Source organism: Hippocampus bargibanti, linkage group LG04, assembly GCF_051943395.1.
Source record: "Hippocampus bargibanti isolate YZ-2025 linkage group LG04, ASM5194339v1, whole genome shotgun sequence".
Classification (NCBI taxonomy): domain Eukaryota; kingdom Metazoa; phylum Chordata; class Actinopteri; order Syngnathiformes; family Syngnathidae; genus Hippocampus; species Hippocampus bargibanti.
The window spans coordinates 30,206,667-30,231,638 of record NC_142737.1 but is presented as its reverse complement, the minus strand read 5'-3'; the positions used below and the strand labels follow the sequence as shown (position 1 = coordinate 30,231,638).

Below are 24,972 nucleotides of genomic sequence, written 5' to 3'. Positions count from 1 at the left end.
AATATCATTCTTACCGATCCACTCATCTATCGCATGAAGAAGCCATGTTGATAACTCGAGAGTTCATTATTCATGTGTTGCTATGAAAATGAATACAGTGATACCTTGGCTTACGAACTTAATTGGTTCCCAGACAGAGTGTGTAAGACGAAAAGTGTGTATTCCAAAGATTAATTTCCCATAGGAAACCATTAAAATGAGAGTAATCATTTCCCAGGAACCCATAAAACATAATTTTCTACTTTGTAAGCCTTAAACCTACACAAAATATACTTTATTTCATGTATAATAAATGTGTTATGGTGTTATAATCAAAGAAATAAACTGCACAGTATAATAAAGTCATTTTATTTACCTTTGTGATTGTCGTTGATAGCTTGATGGAATGGAGTGGCCTTTGAACTATCAACGTTGAAATGAGTCCAAATGTCACTGTTTTCTATCCATTTTCTCACTCTCTGTCGTCTTCCTGTATCTTTAATGATTAAACCACCTCCCCTCACTGCTGCGTTCTTGACCAATCACATGGCTTTAACCGAAGACTGGGGGCGGGGGAATAGAGGACACAAAACAAGTCGGCTGTCATTTTCTTTTATGGAGAATGGCCGCACTCTCTCTCTGTCTGTAAACCCCCCTCCCCACTTCTGCGTTCTTGACCAATCACGTGCAGCTTTAAGGCTGGGGGTGGGGAATAGAGGACAAAAGAAAAATCCGCTCCAATTTCCTTGTTAGGAGAACAGGCTTGTTCGCGAACGACACGCTACTCATTGTGGCGCTCCGTGTGTATCCCGAAAAAGTTTGTATGCCAAGGTTAAATTCTCATAAATTTAACATTCATAAAAAAGGTTTTATTTATTTTTTATTTATATTGGTTTTTATTTTTATACACACAAAAAATTGCCACTTGTACATTAGCATGTTGACTTTTGATATTAAAGAAACATCTTTAAATGAATTAGGGAACAGCAGCGACAGAGAACTCTAGATTATAGAATATTATCCTCACCTTGGTGACTGTTGGTGTACAAATCCAGTTTCGGTGGATTGGTCCACTCTTGAATTCTTAGGCCCAATTCGATGGACAAAACCTGGATTGTAGCTGTCTTTCCACATCCTGACGGTCCTGTTAGCAGCAAGATCCCACCCTGCGAGGAAGAATGGGCCATGTGTGACCATGTCTACACGCACATTGGTACTGTGCGCGAGCATGCACACACACAGACGGGCACACGCACACACATGCGCACGCACATGCGCACACACGCAGGCACACACACACACACACACACGCCTGCCCGCCCGCAAAAGGAGAAATATAGATCGAATTACAGGACAGAATCAATTAAATGGATTAAATGGATCAATTTGCCTGAAATGAATGAAAACATCCTTCATAAAACATTTTGCGCCACTTGAACCATTCTGAAAACTACAATAAAATATTTTTTATGAACATTAAGAAAAATATACAAATCACCGTAGTCTATAAAACTAAAATGAAAAACAACGAGTTTATTATTTTTATGTTTTTGCAAATCAAAATGAGGAAGTCAGTCAAAATGACAACCTAAACTGATACCTTTGATCCGTCAGTATGGACTTTCAGCCAATTCTGCACTTCTTCGACCTTCTTCTTGTGAACAGCTAAATCAACCTATGTAAAAAGACACAGTAAACATTACAAGCTAACAGGTTGCAGATCATGTATACTCCGGGTAAAAATTCTCAGTTAATTCTCAAGTTATTTTAGAAGTTACTATTCATTTGCTGTGATAGTGATGTATTCAAACATGTATTCACCATATTATTGTTGGAATGATTGACTGCCTGTGATACATGAGTGTACAAGATGGAGTTATTTGGAAGGGGCCAACTTGGACATGACCTCAAATGGGCGACTTGTCTGCAGACTGCGAACCACCAATAAAGGACCTTGCTCACCTGCGACGGAGAGAGGAGCCTGAAGACCATGGATAGGGAATGTAAGGACACATTTGCAGACAGACACCTGTCTGTCTGTGTCTTACAAAACGCATACATTGTGTGTTATCAGATGCGAACATTGTATGTCATCAGATTTCTCTGAACCCAATAAGTAGAGTAGTTGTCGAATTAGTGATTGACAACTTGTACCGGGCAAATAAAGTTCTCCTCTTGAGATGAAAAGACCACCAGAGTGTGTCATCCTCTTTTTTGTTTTAAATTTAATAAATGTCTATTTGGTGAACTTGACACCAATGTTATCTTTTCTTTCAATATTACTACTAATAATTAATATTATAAAGTGGCACGGTGGAAGGATGGTTGCCACATCCGAGTCACTGTGCGAAGCTTGTGGTTTTATGCGCTTCTTTCCTAATCTTCTTGTTTGGAGTTTGCATGATCTCCTCGTGCCTGCATTGGTTTTGTGAGTACCGGTTTTCTCCCACATGCCAACAATATTTAAATGACCTATAAGACTACCCTGATTATAAGATGACCCCCTCTTTTTCAAGACTGAAGTTTGAAAAAAAAACTGAACAACACATTATTTTTATACAGAAAGTAGTTACAGTATATCTGAAACAAATGAGTAAAACAATATATTTGAGAGGGGTCACTCCTGAAGACTTTCTATGACTCTGTGGATGCTTCAGCCATCCACTATGGAATTGTCTGTTGGTCAGGCAGCATCACCACACGGGACAGAAAAAGACTGGGGGGCCTGGTCAAGAGGGCCAGTTCTGTCCACGGCTGCTCGTTGGACTCTTTGGAGGAGGTGTGCAACAGACGGATGCTAGCTATGATGCTAGATTGGATTGGATTTGGATTGGATTTGCCTTTATTAGTCTCACAGTGAAGAAATTTACATTTCACAGCAGCAAAGTGATGAAAGGAATGAAAGTAGAAAAACAAAATACATGAGCTGCTGGAAAGGCAGCCACTCTGATGATAGCTATAATAAAAGCTATGATGGACAACACCTCCCACGACCTCCAGCCCACCCTGACAGCACTGGGTAGCACCTTCAGCCAGAGACTATTTCACCCGCGCTGCAAGAAAGAGAGGTACCGCCGCTCGTTTCTACGAACTGCTGTCAGGCTTCTTAACAATCACATGTGAAAAAAAAATGTGGACTCTTGTACTGTAAATAGCACAGCCACCTTGTTGATGCAATACAGCTATATATATCAATATGCCTTTTCTTATATACTTACAGGGATGAGGGAGCTTACAAGCTCTCTACTACCTGGAGCAGTATCTCAAAATCAGAAATAATAAAACCATTACTGGGACACACGGACCAACATTGCGAGAACTCAAAGCAACTCGCTACAGAACTCGCCATCATAAAAGTACAGAAAGACGAAATGTTCATATCACATGACGTCATCTCACTTTTCACCAAAACACCCACCAAAGCCACTATTCAGATAGTACAGGACTGACTCAAAGCAGACAGGACACTCAAAAAACGCACAAATCTAACAGCACATGACATAACCCAGCTACTTCAGTCCATTGCCACATCCACATATTTCCAATTCAGAAACACCATATACAGACAAAAAGAAGGGTTCACCATGGGGGACCCACTCTCTGCCATCATGTGTGGGTTCTTCATGGAGGACCTGGAACAGAAAGGGCTTTCAACTGCCCCGGAAACATACAAACCAACACTATGGAAACGATATGTGGACGACATTCTGGAAAAAAATCAAAACAGGACATACACAACAGCTTACGGAACACCTCAACTCCATAGACACTACAGGCAGTATCAAGTTCACCCATGAAGAGGAAATAAACCAATCCATCGCCTTCTTGGACTAGAACATACACCACACAGACAACGGGGTCGTCAAAATAAAAGTACACAGGAAACGCACACATACTGACCAATATCTCCTTTGGACATCTGAACACCCCACTATTCATAAGTTGTCAGTCGTCAGAACATTACATGAACGCACCACAATGATCATGGACCCAGAGGACAGGACATAGGAGGAAAAATATATACAACACGCACTACAAAAATGCCAATATCCTCAGTGGGGCAGAGAGCAGGTCAAAAACAAAAACAACACAAGACAGGGGAGAAAGAAAAAGCAAACAAACAAGAACAAAGTGCAATGGTAACATTGCCATACATGAGAGGGATCACAGAACGCATACAAAGAGCACTGAGGAAACACAACAGAAACACACCGGTCAAACCACACACAACTCTCCGACAGATCTTGGTACACCCAAAGGACAAAACACACCCGGAAAATAAATGCAACTCAATATATGAAATCCCATGCAAGTCATGCTATAAATCATACATCCGGGAGACAGGAAAGAGTTTCAATACAAGAAAAAAAGAGCACAAGAAGGAGTGCGACAAGGAGACAGCAACAATACAAACACGAGCAATAAAAGAACAAGCACAACAGGAGCACCATAAATCTGCCATCACGGACCACATCAAAAAAATCACATCATGGACTGGGAGGAGGCCAGAGTCATCCACACCGAAGAAAACAAACATCAGCGCTGGATCAGGGAGGCCATTGAAATCCGGAAGCGAGGACCAACCACCATCAACAGGGATGAGGGAGCTTACATGCTCTCTACTACCTGGAGCAGTATCCTGGAGGGACGAGCGGACAGCGGGGGGCGTGGCTTGCCTGTCAGATCTGACAGGTAGGTCACGCCCTCAAAGCAACACCAGCTGAAAATGGCGCGTAACAACAACATCCGTGACACTCTGACGAAGGCGGAAGTATACGCCGAAACATGTCAGGTATTTGAACACATACACTGTCTGTAAGTAAAGAATCTGCTATAAATTAGACATTGTGATCTGTAGCGAGAGCAGGTAACAGGTGGGGGAGAAACGAGCGATGGAGGTATGCCCTGGAAAGGTGAGGAATGAAGATGACTCGCAGCAAGACGGAATATATGTGTGTGAATGAGAGGGACCCAAGTACAAGAGTGATGCTCCTGGGAGAAGAGATAAAGAAGGTGGAGGATTTTAAGTACTTGGGGTCAACTGTCAAGAGCAATGGAAAGTGTGTAAAAGAGGTGAAAAAGTATGTCCAGGCAGGCTGTAACGGCTGGAGAAAATGTCAGGTGTGATGTGTGATAGAAGGGTTTCCGCTAGGATGAAAGGAAAAAAACACGGTGGTAATGTTTGGACTGGAGACAGTGCCACTGAAGAAAAGACAGGAAGCAGAGCTGGAGGTAGCAGAGATGAAGATGGTGAGGTTTGCTTTGTGAGCGACCAGGTTGGATAGGATCAGGAATGAGTGTATTAGCGGTACAACTCACATTAGAGGCTTTGGAGAGAAAGTCAGAGAGGCCAGACTGAGATGGTTTGGACATGTCCAGAGGAGAGAGAGTTACTCTATCAGAAGAAGGATGCTGAGCCTTGAATTGCCAGGCAGGAGACAGAAAGAAAAACACTAAAGAGGAGGTTCATGGATGTTGTCAAAGAGGACATGATGGTAGCTGGTGTGAGAGAAGAGGATGCACAAAACCGAGATAGATGGAGGACACAGATTCGCTGGGGCGATCCCTAAAGGGAAAAGCCAAAAGAAAAATAAGAAGAATGAAGAAAACTTGTGCTTTGAATACAAATGCAAAGCTGTTATTGAATATATGCTCACAATTATAATATAGGAATACTCATACATGTCATCATGCATGTAATCACATTCACAGTTCTTCTTTCACGTCTACATTTAATCATTCAACTAATTATACATTCAATGTTGGTATTAAATTATTCATGTGTGATGTGAGGTAATTACTATACAGAAAGGACTGCTTGCGAAATCTATCAAGGCCAATCACTGATGTTAATAAAAAGAAAGAAAGGTGTGTCCGATGACCGATTAGAATAAATGAGAGCTGTACTCAGGCTGTCCTATTCACCTTGCAACAAAAAACAAGAGACATCTTCTCTCTTTTTGAGTGAGTTCAATAATTCCGCGTTATTACGCTAACATTTGGAATAATGAGTATATTGTAGCGGGCACTAGGACCAGGCATCTCACCCAGCAGCACAGTAGGGGGCGGGTTTATGTTACATATATTTCACTGCATTTTCTATTTGAGTGAGATCCACTTGTTAGCCGTTGGAATAAGTACATGTCCACGTTCAGTCTTGTGTGCTCCTTCCTCATCGGCTACACTGGTGACCCCGACGTTTAAAATGTTCTGTCAACCGATGAAAAGGCATCTTCCTAGGCCATGTCGTCACGACCAATGCTCCAACTCGCAGCGGCCGCCTCAGCAGCGAGGCTGCCCGAGTTCGGGCACTGCGATCCGGCTTTGTGGTTCCAGCATGTGGAAGCGCTTTTCCACCTACGTGGTATTACGACAGATGAGCCGAAGTATTATCCGGTCGTGGCGTCTCTCAACGAGCAGACTACTCGTCGTGTGCTGTCGCTCTTACGCGCACCTCCACAGAGAGATAAATATGCGGCGCTCAAACACCTGCTGCTCAGACAGTTCACGTAATCGGCCTCTGAGAGAGCAGACAGGCTTCTTTCCCTTCCCACACTCGGTGACGGATCAGCAGTGGATCTCATGGACAAAATGCTGTCGCTGTTAAGTTAGGATGAGGAAGCCTCCGCCTCAGCGCGCGCCATGCTAGCTAACTCGACGTGCTTAGCCACCGGCGACTATCAAGGTTTGGCTGAAGAAGCGGATCGAGCGCTTCTGGCGAGACGGCGGTTCGCCGTGCAAAGCGTGACGGCCAAACCCCTCGGTGAAGGTGCATCGAGTATCGATCCGACTATCGTGGAAGGAGTGGTATCGGAGAAGCGGCGCGGGAAGACCATCTGTTTTTTCCATCAGCTGTTTGGCGGCAAGGCTCGACGCCGAGTATCCCCGTGCCACCACAAGGCTCCGTGAAACTCCCAACGCCGGCACCCAGTAGCAGCCATGGGCGCCGGCAGCGAAAGCGCGCTGCCTTTCATTACGGACTCCTCGTCAGGAAGACGTTTCCTTGAGGACAGCGGATCACAAGTAAGCCTGCTGAAGCCCACCACCGCGGAAAAGACGGCAGGTGGATGCAGGCATCCCCTGTGCGCAGCTAACGGCTCGGCCATTGCCAACTTTGGCTCCAGGTCGGTGACTGTGCGCTTCCACGGACAGGAATTCAAGTGGAACTTTATTGTTGCCTCGATCACAGTCATGAAAATCGGCGCAGATTTTTTATGTGCTCACGGACTACTTGTGGACACTGCTAACCGTCGTTTGATTGACGCCATATCGTTCGCAACTTTCCCCGTGTGAGGCTGGAGGGCTCGGAGCATTAACATACGCAAATTATTTAATTTCAGGAAACGTTTACGAACGTCTGTGGACCGATTTCCTGTCGTTAACTACTCCCGCCTTTTACAATTCCGATACGAAACATGGAGTAGAGCATTTCATCGCCACGGTCGGCCCGCCAGTTTTTGCCCGCACTCGTCGCCTTGACGCGGCAAAATTGGCAATGGCGAAAGGGGTGTTCGCGACGATGGAGCGCTTGTGCATCGTGAGGCGTTCCAACAGCCCGTGGGCCTCACCATTACACATGGTGCTCAAAAGTGACGGTTCTTGCCGGCCGTGCGGAGATTTTCGTCGGCTGAACAACATAAAGACACATGACAGTTACCCCGTCCCGCACATTCAAGATTTTCAAGCGTTTTGATTCGCACAGCCTTATCGTTAACAATGTGAAGTGCCAGTGGGTTACGAAAGGACGTCAGTAAGTGGGCAGCTGTATGTGTGGCATGTCAGAACGCCAAAGTCCACAGGCACACCGGGGCAAACCTGGAAACCCGACTCCAGCACCATTTCACCACTGTGTCCCCATAGTATTTGTTACGTCTGCTCTTAGGTCATCCCGGTTTGATTTCGTGCGTCACAATGGCCCGTTTAGAGTGCTCGAACACGGTGAAAAGAGTTATGTGCTCGATTTGGGTGGGTGAAGGGAGGGCATTTCAGTAGACAGGCTCAAACCGGCTCATTTAGTTGCGGGCCAGGACATTTCGCCGGGCCAGGTTCCACGTCGCAGACGCACTCAGAAACCTCCAGCCTCACCGCGGCATGCCAGGGTTGAGTGTCGTTCCCCCACTCAGGTCTCACCCGGGTCACCTGCCCAAATAACTTCACCTGCACCACCGAACGAAGGACTGCGTAATCGTTGTGGCAGGATGGTCAAGTTTGCACCTTGACTTTCCTTCTGGGTGTTCTGGGGGGGCTGTATGGCGGGCATTAGGACCAGGCATCTCACCCAGCAGGAGCACAGGAGGTGGCGGGTTTATAATTAATTTAACAGATTCTTTACTCACAGACAGTGTATTGTAGGTGTTTCAAATATTTGATATTTGAAATATTATCAAATAATATCAAATATTTGAAACACCTACAATACACTGTCTGAAAGTAAAGAATCTGTTTTAAATTAGATATCAAGTAGACAGGATGAACTTAATACAACGGTGGCGGGTTTATGTTACATATATTTCACTGCATTTTCTGTTTGAGTGAGATCCACTTGTTAGCCGTTGGAATAAACACATGTCCACATTCAGTCTTGTGTGCTCCTTCCTCAACGGCTACAATATATTTAATTCATATTTTTATTTACAATTCAATTGAATACAATGTTTGGGCTGGCGGTGAGAGACCAGGATGAATATTCATGTTGAAAGTGAAAAGGGAATAGACCAGGGGTGCTCAATATGTAGATCGTGATATACCAGTTGATCTCCAAGCTATTATTGGTAGATCACACAACAAGCTGACGTGACATTGTCATGAACTGATACTACACAACTAAAGTTGAGTTTAAACATAATGGGTAGATCATTTTGACTTGGTCATTTCAAAAGTAGCTCCCATGCTGAAAAAGTGTGAGCACCTGTGCCATGGAGGATGGGTGGATGAAAATTTACCTTTGAGCACGGCATGTACCTTTCCACCCAGGGTTCATCCTGTTCCCTACGGCCGAGGGCTGAGCTGCAGATCTCTCTTTTCCGGTTGCGAGGCCTCATTGGTTCGATTTGGGAGCCCTAGTCTAGATTGAAATAAATTATGTCCTGTCAAATCAATGAAAGCTTATCCACCCACCAAATTGTTTATCAAGAAAGATCACATTTAAATTAAGTTTTACACATAATCCAATTTACACATAATCCAATTAATAACACCAAACACAACGACAATGAATGGTAACACAGATGTAAGAATATAAATATTGTGTATTTGTTATTTTTATTCTTTCAAATGCTAATACTAATGAGCCACGTCATTTGTATGTATCACAAAATTGTACTTTTACCGGTTATTTTCAGCACGTTTCAACACAAAACAAAAGTACCGTAATAAATGGCCAAAGCAAGTGAGCTGGGGGTCAACAACTCAACTCGGTTGAGCTTGGTTTCAGGTTATTACTATTTCCAGTACATGCCCAGTCTAGCAATAGAAGTTATCATCATATCCATAAGATTTTTTTTTCAAAATGAACAACAAAGACGACCGGATAGACTTTTTAACTCACTCTGATTGAAGCAAGCTTTCTCTTTCAGTGGCGGATTTTCATTCTTGACAATGGTTCTTAAAACTGAGGTAACCAAGTCTTGCATGGCAATGAGCAGTCGGCAGACTACCCTCAATCAAATATTTTTTTAGCATTTGTTTTGCACAATTTACATTTACAAGCCAAGCGGTGGAGTAATGTGTCACGCGACGAGCAATTAACCGTACACCTTTTTAAAATAATTTCAGAATAAACTCACAAAATTCAACTACATTTGGCCAAACCTACGCATCAGGGTTGGGGTCAACTCCAGTTTTTTTCGAACAAATGTTGTTATCCAATTCGTCAATCAAAATACAAGTTAATAATGGACACAGCTCATCATGAGCTTTGGAGACTCACATGCCGAAAATTGTGCGGCGACTGGCGTAAAGAGACGCGCTACCTCAATTTACGGCATTTTTGGGTGAAAATGCCCAAAAAAATCACCCCAAAGTTCTGACAAAGTAAATACTGCAAGGAAACATCGGGTGACATCTTTTCAGGTCAGTGCTATGGATATTAAACGTAAATGTCTAAGATAATATTTAAGATAGTATTTCGAATCCGGAACGATGTGTTTTTTAAATTTATTTTCAGGTTATGGCACGTGTTGTGGGGTGAGAGCTCGATACGAATATGAGACAACCAAACATCCTGTTAACAGGTATCAAAACCTCTCCATTGTTTTGTGTCTTGTGTGGCTTTGGGAAACGAATTTACAACTGTTCAAAATAATATAGCTACGCATTTATTTTATGACATACTGTCTTAGTCCGAACTTCGTTACACTCGAAACAAAAATGCGTGTGTTGATCGATATTCTGCAGCCGTTCCGCGAAAGCTGGAGTATAATGGAACTATCCATTATATTCCAAGGGTGAATTAGATTCCCATCAAAATATTATTGTGTGCTCATTCAAAAAGTAACTTCATTGAGATGCTAATTCCTCTTGCGGTTGCAAATTACGGAAGAGGATTAGGGCCACGGAAGAAAAAAAATATGGTTGGCAAAATTCTGACTTTAATGTCAGAATTCTTTTCGTTGTGACTTTAAAGTATTCTGACTTTGTGACGTTCGTGGAGCGATTCAGTTTTGGCCCCGTCAGCGTGTACAGTACGTACATGTGGCTCGTAAGAAAGGACATACAGTAATGTCGTCACCTATCGACTTTTTGCGTGGCCGAGGAGTGTCGGAAGACGTCCTTTCTCTTTTGGAGGAGCAGAGGGTGAGTAAACAGTGTGTTCTGTTTGTTTCGTTTAATGGCCGTTGTGTCCATAGTTAACGTGCTCCGCGGAGCTGATAGCTCCGTTGCTAGTCTGAATACTGTATAATGAATGGATGCACCCGGTTTACATCGCGAATAAATAGAAAGTAACCATGTACTTTGGTACTATGTCACCGTGACGCCACATAACGTTGTTTTTTAACTACACCACTCCTGATATCGCACCCCATCGTGTGGAAGACAGTGGCCGGCTGGAGAGTCACTGCAGTTAAAATCATTGTGAAATGAACACACTTGATTAACCTGTTTGGAGTCTCCAGCTACTCCAGATCCTCCAATATTTCACTAACATGCGTGGCAGGTTAATGGAACACACTAAATTGTCCTTGTCATTGTGAGCACTGGTGGTTATTCGTCTGTGCATTGCGCTTGGCTGGCAACGGGTTCAGGGTGTCCCCCGCCTACTGCCCAATGACTGCTGGGATAGGCTAAACAGCACACCTCGTGACCCTTGAGGATAAGCAGATCAGAAAAAGATGGAGAGGTTTTATATAATGATTAAGACATTCATCCACTTGTGAAATAGTCAACCTCACAAGGGTCACAGGTTTAAAACAGGTAAGTTGTTTTAAATAATGTCTGTGTACTTCCAACCTACCACTGAATGCAATTGAGAGGAGTCGAAAAAAAACAACTGGTTTGTGGAGTAAATTTGAAGCTTCATTTTCACATCAGTACAAAGTCCAAATATTGCATCAGGAGACATGTCAAATATACTTCAGTAATTCCTCTCTCAACTTAACATACAAGTCCCTCGCATTCAATGGATCTGATAATGTGTGCCATTCATTTTCCTCCATAAGCAGGCAACACAGTTCAAGTACAGTTTCATCACATGGAAAATCGCCATTTGTCGTGCAGTTTTCCATACATGTGTCACGGGATCCCAAAAAGCAGGCAGGAGGGAGCAGGAGGTTGTTTGACAAATTGTATTAAAATAAAGGTCAGCAGGAACAAAATGTAAAACATCAAAGTCAAAATCAGCTTTATTGTCAAATATGCTAATATGCATGACATACAGCATGGAATTGATGTCCTCTCGGAACCAGCGTGCAAGACATGCAAGGCACTTATAACGTGGCTAAAAAGACATACAATTGACAACAGACAGTACATGTAATTTCTGTATGTAAAGTGAGGTAGTGTCGTCTGGAAAGTGAGGCAGTGACGTATGGAAAGTGAGGTAGTGACATATGTAAAGTGAGGAAGTGGCGTATATAAAGTGATGTAATGTAGTAATGCAAAAACAAACAACAAGAAAGGGTTGAAGTGAGGTCTGGCAGAAAAAAATGAGAAAGAACAAAAAAAATTGAGTTCAGGATAATCGTACAACATGTAGCGTGTACTCAGTGTTCGGTGAGTGTGGCAGTGGGAAGGGGCAGGCTGGGCAGGGCTGGGAGGGAGTTGAGCCTCCGGACTGCCTGGTGGCAGAAAAAATCATCTGAACAGAAAAAATACAAGTATCAAAAGAAAATCAAGTGTAAAAGTCCGCCAAGGTTAAACAAACACATGCACAGCATACAATGCATGCGATTGCAGACAAAGCATGCAACAAACATGAAGCAAACAATGAAACGACACCGGATGGTCGTGCCGGGTGTCCTTTTAAGTGTCAGTGATTAAAACGACCAGCACCTGCGAGGCAGCAGGCAGGGCTGACGTCGCTACCCGTTGGTCGGCAATCTGATCGGGACGACCAGCACCTGTGCAGGTGCAGGCGGGGCAGACCGCGCCCCCGTTGGTCGCCAACCAGATCTTGACAACATGCAGTGATGTCTTCCGTTGAAACAGGTTTTAATTGATCCTCCGCACTGTGCAATTCAGGAAATGAATTCACAATCACTGGTCGACCCGAAGCTGTATCATTGTGCAATCTTTGTCTTATTTTGTGTAAGTTCCATGTCTTCACAACTTCATCCAGCTCACCCTGAACAAAAAGCACCATTGTTTGAGTATGATATTTTCACCATTCATCAAATAAAAAAAAAGTCCCAAAACATTATTCGACCTGACCTGCACAAGATTAAGAAACCAGAACCGGATAAGACTTATCCAGAAAATCTCCTGTTAAGTGGCAATCATTCTGAAGAGTTTGAAATAAATTAATCCAAAATTGTACACTGTTTGCGAAGGGTGGACCACCACCCTTCAATGCGCTGATTGGCTGTACTTCTTCCATAAAGGAAACTTTTCTCCAGAGCCAAATTGTCTGAGTGATTCCGACGCAAAAACATTTGCATTGGTTCGATACAACCGTTTTCTGCGCCCCTGTCTGCACGGATCCTCTCTGGACATCTACCGACACGTGAAACTGTTTTTTTGCAACCACCTTAGGGTCACTATTAGTGGTATAGGTTTGCGCCCATAGCACATACCGGCTAAACCCATCAACACAGCCATCAATGCCAATCCCATAGGGTTTTAATTTGTCATAGCCATCCAGGTGCCAAAGAGCATTTGGCCCTCTACAATTATACTGCCGCAGTTTTAGGCGTCGTGCTCTTCTTAATCCCACGCCTACAGGGTCAGCCTATTTTATAATTTGTTTTATTGTATCTTGTTACACAACAAATGCTTTTGAATGGCACGCAGATGTAGCCAGCGATAACCTTGCATCTGTCCACTAGTCAGGATCTCGTGCTGGACAAAAGGCAACACATCTCCCAGGTCTGACAGGTTCTTTCTTTGAAAAAGACCGAGTCTTTTGCATATCCTTTTCAGAGTCCGAACGCTTAAAATAATTTGAGCATTATGCGATAAAATCGCAAGTATTTCTTTATTGCTGAATCCAAGTCAAAAGCATAGCTTCCACACGATGGGGTGCGAAATTAGGAGTGGTGTTGTTAAAAACGTTACGTGGCGTCACAGTGACATAGTACCAACTTAAATGGAGCATGTTAACTCTGGACACAACGGCCATTAAACGAAACAAACAGAACGCACTGTTTACTCACCCTCTGCTCCTCCAAAAGAGAAAGGATGTCTTCCGACACTCCTCGGCCACGCAAATAGTCGATAGGTGACGACATTACTGTATGTCCTTTATTCCACATTTACGTATTGTACATGCTGACGGGGCCAAAACTGCTCCACGAACAGCTCCACGAACCGCTCCACGAACGTCACAAAGTCAGAATTCTGAGAATAAAGTCAGAATTCTGAGTTGAAAGTCAGAATTTTGCCAACCATATTTTTTTTCTTCAGTGGCCCTAATTCTCTTCCGTACAGCTACAATACCAAGTTTCAGATGCAAATATGCGATGAAAATGTCACCTGCAGGTCACCAGGAAAAGTCCAGCCGAATCAACCAATTGACGACTGAGGCATCCCGTATCCAACGCCGGTCAATCATAAAAATCCATTATTTGTGGTTGTTTTTTTTTTTTTTTTCAGAAGAAAAACGGAGCGGTAGGTTCAGAATAAGTTGAGACAGATTACAGCAAACACAAAAATCAGCAAGCAGGGACATAAGCGAGGAGAGCAGAAGAGCAAAAAGCATCCACCTTCACCGACAGCCAAACAGAAGAATCAAAATATTCAGTAACTGATGTGACTACTATTATGAAAAATATGTTTGTAAATGACCTCAGGCTTGCATGATCAGCAAATGGTTTGAGAAAATAGGAGTCAGGTGACAGGAACTTTGATCACAGTGAATCATCAGATTTTGTGACACTAATGCCCTTCTCAATGATTCGATTCTGAGCCCCGACCTTTGACTTTATATGTTTATATGTTCTCTCGCTGCCTGTATGGGTTTTCTCCAGGTACTCCTGTTTTCCTTCACTTTAAAAACTCACTGGAGTTTTTAATCTTCAATCTCAGCCATTTTACTGGATTTTGTGTGGATTTTAAAAGGCCCAGAAATTGTGTTTTATGGCTACATTAACATGCAACTCCTCTGGAAAAATATATTTTTAGGGTGGAAACAAATCTTAAAGGACAACCGACGTCACTTTTTTGTTTCTTAACTGACATCAGAAAAACGTTTTATAGCATCTAAAATACCCAAAACATGCAGTATATTTTTATTCAAATGCAAAACACCAATAAAAATGACTCAGTGTCCAAAATCGGCAAAAAAATGAGCTGCGAATTGGGCATTTTCAGAAAGCCCCGCCCTCAGTTCGTGACGTCACGCCAAGACGTCTTTCATTCAGAAGAGAAAAAATGCCGACCAGCTCCCGTGAGGAATGATTCAGCCCGTTTCCACAGGCTGACAAATTCCCTCCATGGAGCTTGGACGCCCTCCTCTTGTGGCTCTTGGGTGCAACACGAAGTCCCAAGACCAAACAAGTACAGCAATATACATTGACGTGACGGAAGGACCGCTACAATGTGTCTTTTTTACGGTAAAGGGTGGTCCTTTAGTGACGTCACGTACAGACTCGTCACCAACTCAAAAACAAGACTTCCTGAATATTCAGCGCAAGTCTTAAAACGTAAAATATAGCTATATGCGGTGGAATCTTTGTACAATACGCTCAGTAGAAGTCATTTGAAGACACAACTTGTGCGGAGACATCGGTTGTCCTTTAAAGAAATAAACTGTAAAATAGTTTTATTCACCCTTTTGATGGTCGTTGATGGCTTATGGAAGGAGAGTCACCTTCCATCAGGACTGTTGGTAACTTAACCTCTGGTGTGGCTTCTCTTCTTTTTTCTTTGGAGACTCATCATTTTTGCTGATTAAAAACCTCTTAATTGACACCTGTTGCTTTCTGACTTGTAAGGTCTTACGAAGCTGAGGCATCACATCGGTCATCATGTTGATGATTGTCATAGCCACAGTCTTTTCTTGATGGAACTGTTCGGTAAAAGCCTGCACATCATTCCACTATGCCAATATTGCCTTTATGCGCTCACTTGATGCAGCCATCTTCTCGCCCTCAGATGTTCTCGAACGATCCGTTTCTGGCTTTAAAATCCTCAATAAGCGCCGAACTTCCAGGTTGGCGCATGGCGATATCGGCGTGAATTAGCCGTGCTTACTCGCATAAAATAGCTTTACTCACGCTGTCGCCGGATAGCTGCTTCACGTTAATCCAAATTAACAGAAGTTTTTCAACTTCGATTGCCCGAGACACTCGCTTTGAGAGCACGGAAACACATTTTGCAACCGTGCTCTGCCACTAAATCACACAAACGCACACCTCGTTCGTGTTTTTCAATTAACTCCTTCTCAGCGACTGTGATTTTATTTTCTGTCTTCTTGGGCTGAACACGAGCCTGTGTTTTTTTTTTTTTTTTTTTCGGTCCCATTGTAGTAAAATTACCAGCAAAAAGCTCCAAGGAGGCGATCGACCTGTGCATTCAATGAGAGGGGGTGTGGAAAGTAGCGCCGGCTGGAGCGCTGTTCGGTCGTGTGCTTCCGCTAGGTCATGTGCTTTCGAGTTCTTCCGCCGAAGATTACTCCACCAAAAAGTTTGTATATTATGAATAATAATAATACATTACATTTTAAGCGCCTTTTTTCGGTCAGGGGCGTTCCTTTAGACCAGGGGTCGGGAACCTTTTTGACTAAGAGAGCCATAAAAGTAAAATATTTAGAAATGATTTTCAGTTGGAGCCACACGCACGTGCGCGCGTATACACACACACACACACGCACGCGCGGCCACTTTTCAACAAAATATCAGAGAATGTATTATTTAAAATAACTTTGTGATAGTGCTAACCGTTAACATGAATGGTTTTCCGTTCCTCGTGATTGGTAAAAATCCAGGCAAACGATCGGAATGAAATTCAATTTGCCGGTCCAGAAGCGAAGTTACTGCTAGCTAGCCTGCACACGGCTCATAAGCTTCCACACTTGCTATCTGCAATCTACTTCTCGCAGAAGTATGTTGATGCTAACGTTAACATCGGGCTTGTTAAAATGTCACTGACATTCGACTGTTTCATCGATGGTATTGTATCATTGCAAATTAGAATCAGAACATTTTCTCTCCTCTAATGCTCCGGTGCATTAACGCTGAAGTGCACTAGTTGGGCTCATTTAAAGGGGTGTTTACCTGTTTCAACATGACGGCCACTATCATCCAATCAAAATGGTGCTTTCGGCCAACCTAGCTCAGTGACATCCAATCAAAATTGCGCTTTCCGCCAACTGCAGCCCCAACGGGAAATGAAAGGCGAAAAAACGAAAATATGTATTTAGTTTTATCAGCGAGCCATATGCAATCATCAAAAGAGCCATATATGGCTCGCGAGCCATAGGTTCCCGACCCCTGCTTTCGACTTTAGTTCCTTTATGACGTCACATACGGACTCGTCACCAACTCAAAAACAAGACTTCCTTCCTGAATATTCAGCGCGAGTCTTACAACGTAAAATATAGCTATATACGGTGGAATCCTATTAAAATACGCTGAGTAGAAGTCATTTGAAGCCATTTTACAAATTATGGACACAACTTGTCCGGAGACGTCGGTTGTCCTTTAAGTCATTCGCTGCCATTCATGAATTTGTTCGGGAATTGAAAGTATGCCATAGAATGTATTCATGAGTTTATTTGTTTTTTATTTGTTTGTTTATTTATTTATTTATTTTATGTTAATATTTTGTGGGAGAGTGAAGATAAAGCCCTTGTGTGTGTGAACTGTAGGTAATGTATTTCCCTCCCACAAGGGTGCAACAGTTGCACTTTGCTCCAAAAAAAGCAGGCTCTGATCACCCTGTGAAGTACACGGAGGAGGCAGGCCCTCCTTTCAGTGTTTTCATGCAGGAGAGACCGGTGATCATGGTAAAGTTTATTAAAGGCATCGGAGAACTGGCTAGCAGTGAGAGGATTAAAGATTCGCCCTTTGCAGCCAGGAACGACAGATTTTATAGCAACACCCAATAGGACTACATCAAATAAGACCATGTGATCAGAAATCCCATTTTCAGAGGCTTCCATGTTTAACACTGGTAGTCCATAAGCAAGGGCCAAGTCTAAAATATGTCCTTGTTCGTGTGTCAGGCTTGTCACATGTTGCACAAAATTGAAAGAGTAAACGAGTCATCCTTTGCTTGTTTTTTCTCGGCAGCACACATGGATATTGAAATCTCCCACGAGGAAGATATGATCATATTTGTGGCTGATTTCCGCGAGCAGGGTTGAAAAGTGGTTTAAAATGTCTGTTGTATTTAGGATGCCGGTAGAAGACAGCATAAAACACAGGGAAAGCACGGACAACTTCAAACAAGGTTGCTTTGAAGCTGGTGGTTGATGTGCTGAATGTGCAACGTTTGCGTTTAAAATTAAGTTATAGGTTTAAGGTTTAATTTAGACCGTGCTTACGACAGACCCTGAAGCATATGGCACATAGGCTTAGTCATGCAAATGAGGTAAACCAGAGCCAGGGATGGAACATTAAAGGAAACCAACATCACTTTTTTGTTTCCTAACTGACATCAGAAAAAACATTTTATAGCATCTAAAATCACCAAAACATGCAGTATGATATTTTTAGTCAAATGCAAAACACAAATAAAAAATGACTTAAAGTGTGCTAAAACTGCAAAAAAATTGAAGCGGGAAGTGGCCAGTTTCAGAAGGTCCCGCCCCCTTGTTCGTGGTGTCACGCCAAGACGTCTTGCCTTGCTCGAGAATGAAAACAATGGCTTCAGATTTGGAGAACATGCTTTCTTGTTACTCAAGTTATGAATATCATTCAAATAGTTCTGAAGAGGAAAGCATACATGTTTGTAATTGATTAAATAATTTATTCTGTGACATTTTGAGGTTTGTGCGTGTGGGGGTGGGGGGTTATGTAGCACCAAAAAGAGGCAGAACATGGCGACAAAGCTCCATGAAAACCGGCTGATTTGTTTCCTTAGAATGTTTGTCAGCGACACCTTTGCTGCTTCAGTACCGCCTCGCCAGCCCGGTCCTGGCCTCACAAATCCTGAATGTGGCAGGATTTGTGGCTCCAGAATCGGGCTTCATAGTCACCTACAGTGGTATCGACGCCAGCACCAATAACCACTGTCCAATACCCCACAAAGCAATGGAAGCTATGTCATCTTCGACTTCGATGGACTGCCAAGAGAGAGAGATGTATGTATGTATGTATGTACGTACGTACCTACGTACACGTGATACAATGTGTCCTTTCTCGGTCAGGGGCGTTCCTTCAGTGACGTGACGTGAGGACTCACCAACTCAAAAACAAGACTTACGGAATATTCAGCATGAGTCTTAAAACGTAAAATATAGCTATATGTGGTGGAATCTTTGTAAAATAGGCTCAGTCGAAGTCATTTGAAGTGATTTTACAAATTATGGACACAACTTGTCCGGAGGTGTCAGTTGTCCTTTAAAGGTAATCAGAGCGGAGAGGTCATCAGAATGGCTAATGTGGCGAAATCAGAGAAAGGGATAGAACAATCGAAGTAATCAGATTGGCTTCAGGAGTGCTCCACTGCTCCCCCAACCTTAGAGCAGGGACCTAACAGCAGGGGTCCGGCACATGGACCTATCGGAGCAGAGGCCTCCTCTGTCCGTTAAGAATATAGGGCCTGTGTTACCTGCACAACTTTAGTTCGCTGACAAAGCTCTTCAGATGAGGAGTGAAACGTCCGGCACCTTCAAAGAAGTACAGATGACTGCTTAGGAAACGTTTCCCCAGACAGGGGATGTTCTCATTTTCGTTGTGGACGGTGCGTCATATCAGAACCAACCCGATTGAAGATGCAAGTTGGGTGTGTCAGTGTCAGCCATCAGATCATTGTTGTGTCGGTGCACCATTTTATTTCGCATGACCCGTGAAACTATGAGTTTATGATGACATAGGAAACGCGTCTCGAGAGGCTTCGGGCGTAGCAATACGTGTTCCGAGGCTTCGGGTATGGCCACAAGCTTAATCAACACTGCCTCGAAGCGCACCTTGGAGATATTTTTCCCGATTTACTTGACACACGCCTCGGCACAGTCGGGCACATCACTAATATTTTTTCATTTTTATTTCATGTGGTGTTACCTCGTGTATACCTGTTGTTTTCACCATTTTTGGACATGACATTTGTCAATGGGACTAGTCTGTGCTTGCTGGTTGCACCTTGTAAGCATCACGCATGTGTGTACCAGCTCTGATTTTGATTGAGAGGAATGTTGGTGCACTGGACATCCCGGAGGCATTTACATTTTAAGAATCTAATGGGCAGCATTTTTCTTGGCCTGTTTTGTTTAGTGGAAATGTCTGTGCTGTTGGACAGTCTGCGGATAGATGGATGGCTTGGGGAGCTGACAATGAGAAGAAACGAGCCTCAGTGCAGATGTGGATGGGACACTGGAATTTGGGGCTTGGAATAGAAGCAAATTTGCATTGGACGGGTGTTTAGATATTCAGTCGGACACTGTGAACAAAGGCTCGAACACAGAAAGATTGTCTTTTACTGCCGGCAGGGGAATAGACTATATTTATTTAGATTTATAACATCAAATTCAGACACAGAAGCACAGAACAATAATATATGTACAGATGTCTGCATGTGTTTGAACTATTTACAGGTGTGTGCGTTAGCTATATACAGGTGGCTGTGTGTGTGTGTGTGTGTGTCCATCCTCAATCTTATCACCCTTGGGACAAGCGTCATCATCACACATGTAGGACAGCAACATGCATGCATACATACATACATACATACATACATACATACATACATACATACATACATACATACATACATACAAGCATACTTGCATGCATGCATACATACATACATACATACATACATACATACATACAAGCATACTTGCATGCATGCATGCATGCATGCATGCATGCATACATACATACATACATACATACATACATACATACATACATACATACATACATACATACATACTTGTTAGTGTAGTATAGCACTCTCCAGGGTGCAGCGGGACTGTTCAGGACTCTCAACAAAGTCTTCCCTTACTCCTTGAGCTACAAATATTTACTAACATACTGTACCATTTTCATCTCATAGCATCGACAATGCACTTGACACATAACGGTAGCATTATATGTGGACTTGTGATGTCAGAGGATGAATGTGTACACAACTTGACGAACTGGCCTTTTTGAACATCTGAACTATAACAGATTATTGCAGGACCAATTCACCTAGCAAACAAAATAAAACTAACACGTGAATGTGCACCTGGACTTCCGGGTGGGTGGTCTGGCCTTGTTCGGCGCTGATCCGGTGAAGTATCCCGACCGCTCTTCCAGCCCGATGCCAGCCACTCATTGGGGGAATACGGATCCGGTTCCGAGTCACCCGACAAATAACCCTCAGCTAGTTGTACAGCTGCGCGGCCATTCCAGTACTGTGCCAACGTTAACTGCTTGTAATTTTGACTAAAATGCTTCGCCATAATCGCCGCTCTCGCTTCCATTAAAAGACTGAAAGGAAGGCCCGCCTCCCCCATGTTCTTCATGGGGCGATCGGAGGCTACTTTTTTTAGAGCAAATTCCAACTGTTGTACCCTGGTGGGAAGGAAATACATTACCTACAGTCTGAAATTCACACACAAGATAGACCGGGACTTAAAGGACAACCGACGTCTCCGGGCAAGTTGTGTCCATCTTCTTCTTTTCCTTTCGCCTTTTTCCCTCAGAGGTCGCCACAGCGAATCAATGTCCTCCATCTATCCCGGTTTTGTGCATCCTCTTCTCTCACACCAGCTACCTTCATGTCCTCTTTGGCCACATCCATAAACCTCTTCGGTCTTCCTCTCGGTCTCCTGCTTGGCAGTTCAAGGCTCAGCATGCATCCTTCTCCCGATATAGTCACTCTCTCTTCTCTGGACATGTCCAAACCATCTCAGTCTGGCTTCTCTGACTTTCTCTCCAAAGCCTCTAATATGAGTTGTCCCTCTAATGTACTCATTCCTGAGCCTATCCAACCTGGTCACTCCCAAAGAAAACCTCAACATCTTCAGCTCTGCCACCTCCAGCTCTGCTTCCTGTCTTTTCTTCAGTGGCACTGTCTCCAGTCCAAACATCATGGCTGTTCTCACCACTGTTTTATACACTTTTCCTTTCACCCTAGCTGAAACCCTTTTTTCACACATCACACCTGACATGTTTCTCCAGCCGCTCCAGCCTGCCTGGACACGCTTCTTCACCTTTTTCCACACTCTCCATTGCTCTGGACAGTTGACCCCAAGTACTTCAAATCCTCCACCTTCTTTATCTCTTCTCCCTGTAGCATCACTCTTGCACTTGGATCCCTCTCATTCACACATATATTCCGGACAAGTTGTGTCCATAATTTGCAAAATGGCTTCAAATGACTTCTACTGAGCGTATTTTACAAAGATTCCACCGCATATAGCTATATTTTACGTTTTAAGACATGCGCTGAATATTCCGCAAGTCTTGTTTTTGAGTTGGTGACGAGTCCTCATCCTACATCACTGAAGGAACGCCCCTGACCGAAAAAAGGACACCTTGTAGCAGTCCTTCCATCACGTCAATGCATTTTGCTGTACTTTGGTCTGAAAACGTCGTGTAGGACCAAAAAGAGGCAGAAGAGTGCGACAAAGCTCCATGTAAGCAATTAATCAGCCTGTGGAAACGGGCTGATTAATTACACGGCTTTGTCGCCATTTTCTGCCTTTTTTGGGTGCGACATTTCCCACCCCTGATGCCTCAAAATGACACATAATAAAATATTTAATTGATTGCAAACATGTATGCTTTCTTCTTCAGAACTATTTGAATCATATTCATTACTGGATGAGTAACAAGAAAGCATATTCTCCGAATCTGAAGCCATTGTTTTGCCGTGACACCACGAACATGGGGGCGGGACCCTCTGAAACTGGCCACTTCCGGTTTCAAATTAAAGTACTTTTTCGACACTTTAAGTCATTTTTATTGGTGTTTTGCATTTGACAAAAATATCATACTGCGTGTTTTGGGTATTTTAGATGCTATAAAACTTTTTTCTGGTGTCAGTTAGTAAACAAAAAGTGACGTCGGTTGTCCTTTAATCTTCACTGTCACACAAAGAAAGCAAAACCCCAATAAACTCAGGAATGCCATTTTACGGCATATTTTCAATTCCCGAATAAATTTGTGAATGGCAGCGAATTAGTTAATTTCAAAAGCGTTGATGAACCAGAGTTTACACAATTGTGCACCACATGGCCCCAAGAACATTCATGTAATTGTGAGGGCACAAAATGTTGTTTTCGCTTGGAAGCGAAAATTAAAATGTTTGTTCAGTAGTTGGAACAACATTTGTTGTGCATCTTGGACTTAAATAGTTGCTCTTTCTGTTTTGTTATGTTTTTAATCTAGGGACCCCTGGTGTTGGAAAAACAACCCTGGGGAAGGAGCTAGCAGAGCGGACCGGGCTCACCTATGTTAATATAGGTGAGCTGGCTCAGGAAGGTAAAAAAAGAACTTACTTCGACATGCTGACACTTCAGAGGATAATTTCATGTATTAGGTGACTTTGAAGAAGGCAGTATTCTTGATTGTCACATTTGTTAACGTATTGATATAAACATTGATTTATTTATTTTTTCACAGGAGAACTTTATGATGGCTATGATCAAGAGTACCAATGCCCTATATTGGATGAAGATAAAGTGAGTTATGCTTGAATTATTTTTAACTTTGAGATGATCACCAACTCGTTTTCCTTAATGAAATACAATGTATGCTACACTCACAACAAAACAGAAAATTAAGTCTATAAAAGAGCTTCTGAGTGTGTTAACAGGAAATAATTTCCTACCTTCGGTGAGACATGACGCAGGGGCATGGGACAAACCTTTGCAGTGTCTTAAGTGCAGAAACATCACTATCGTACGTGCGTGTACCTCTTTAAAATTCTTATCTGGTCCTCCAAATTGCCATTCTTTTCCAGTGACATTGGTGAATTCCCGATGAAACAAACTACTGATTGTTACAGCAAAAATAATTCTGCGACACCATGTACAAAAGTGCAATCATCGTTTATTTCTCCAAGGTTTGTAGCATTTGCTTTGAATTGAATCACCATAAAATATCTCGTCCTATTTCTTTACTTTGCCCAATTGATCAGAATGTTCCTGTTTTTAAAATTATGTCTGAAACACTCTAGCAGGACTCCTCATCGGAGTATTTTACTCTATACAGTGGTACCCCTACATATGAACATCTCTTCATACGAACCATCTCAAGTGGAAAATATCGCCTTTTGTTATGGATGATATTTCGAGATCTGAAAGGTAAAAATACAGTATGGGCTGCATCTCGTAGAAATGTCAAATCTTCTCCTTTTCCTTTCGGCTTTTCCCTTCAGGGGTCGCCACAGCGACTCGATGTCCTCCATCTAACCTAGTTTTGTGCATCCTCTTTTCTTACACCAGCTACCTTCATGTCCTCTTTAACAACATCCATCAACCTCCTCTTCGGTCTTCCTCTCGGTCTCCTGCCTGGCAGTTCAAGGCTCAGCATCCTTCTCCCAATATGGTCACTCTCTCTCCTCTGGACGTGTCCACACCATCTCACTCTGGCCTCTCTGACTTTCTCTCCATAGCCTCGAGTATAAGTTGTCCCTGCAATGTAGTCATTCCTGATCCTATCCAACCCGGTCACTCCGAAAGAAGACGTAGGAGTGTCAAATGATAGTGTTAAATGCACATGATTAACTCATTCACTGCCAGCGAATGTGCAAAAACCTGTCCACTGCAGTGCCAAGTTTTTTTTTGGCATTTTCACTTAAATTGCAGGACCCACAGAATATTGAGTTTTGGACTACATAAACATTCAACACAGCGTTAGAAACCTTGGACTCTCTTCGTTCATCTGAAAATAAAGTTAATTTCTATTGTATTTGGTTCTAGAGCTATCGGCAGGGATGCATCTGGGCCGCGCCCTTGCCCCATTCACACATTTTGACAGCCACTGGCGCAACTTTGTAACTTCACTGCGCCAGCACCAGCGCATGTCTATTACGATTAGTGCATATTGGTACATGATCTGTGCCACATATTACATACATTGATACATTGGCTTATGAACTTAACTGGTTCCCAGAAAGTGTGTGTAAGGCGAACAGTGTGTATGCCAAACATTAATTTCCCATAGGAAACCATTAAAATGAGAATTATTCGTTCACAGGTCCCCATAAAACATAATTTTCTACTAAATGATCCTTAAAACG

General features: G+C 43.0%; 2 protein-coding genes across 17 annotated transcripts in view; one reads left to right on the top strand and one right to left on the bottom strand.

Moving 5' to 3' along the window:
• rad17 (RAD17 checkpoint clamp loader component) overlaps positions 1 to 9,922 on the bottom strand; it is a 108,425-nt gene extending 98,503 nt beyond the window's left edge. For 6 of the 16 annotated variants that reach the window (XM_088995079.1, XM_088995076.1, XM_088995081.1 and 3 more), the window contains exons 1-5: positions 9,527 to 9,886; positions 8,922 to 9,043; positions 1,801 to 1,941; positions 1,580 to 1,654; positions 1,007 to 1,145 (exon numbers count right to left, since the gene is read on the bottom strand). In XM_088995079.1, coding sequence (XP_088851205.1) covers positions 1,007 to 1,145; positions 1,580 to 1,654; positions 1,801 to 1,941; positions 8,922 to 9,020 — 454 coding nt within the window. In that variant the 5' untranslated portion in view covers positions 9,021 to 9,043; positions 9,527 to 9,886. Of the gene's footprint in view, positions 1 to 1,006; positions 1,146 to 1,579; positions 1,655 to 1,800; positions 1,961 to 8,921; positions 9,044 to 9,526 lie in introns of all 16 variants that reach the window. The other 10 variants (XM_088995087.1, XM_088995078.1, XM_088995077.1 and 7 more) reach the window with 10 other exon arrangements.
• The window catches only part of ak6 (adenylate kinase 6), a 52,042-nt gene continuing 36,990 nt past the window's right edge, over positions 9,921 to 24,972 (top strand). Inside the window, exons 1-4 of the mRNA XM_088995095.1 lie at positions 9,921 to 10,050; positions 10,145 to 10,211; positions 23,118 to 23,210; positions 23,352 to 23,410. Coding sequence (XP_088851221.1) covers positions 10,184 to 10,211; positions 23,118 to 23,210; positions 23,352 to 23,410 — 180 coding nt within the window. The 5' untranslated portion in view covers positions 9,921 to 10,050; positions 10,145 to 10,183. The remainder of the gene's footprint in view (positions 10,051 to 10,144; positions 10,212 to 23,117; positions 23,211 to 23,351; positions 23,411 to 24,972) is intronic.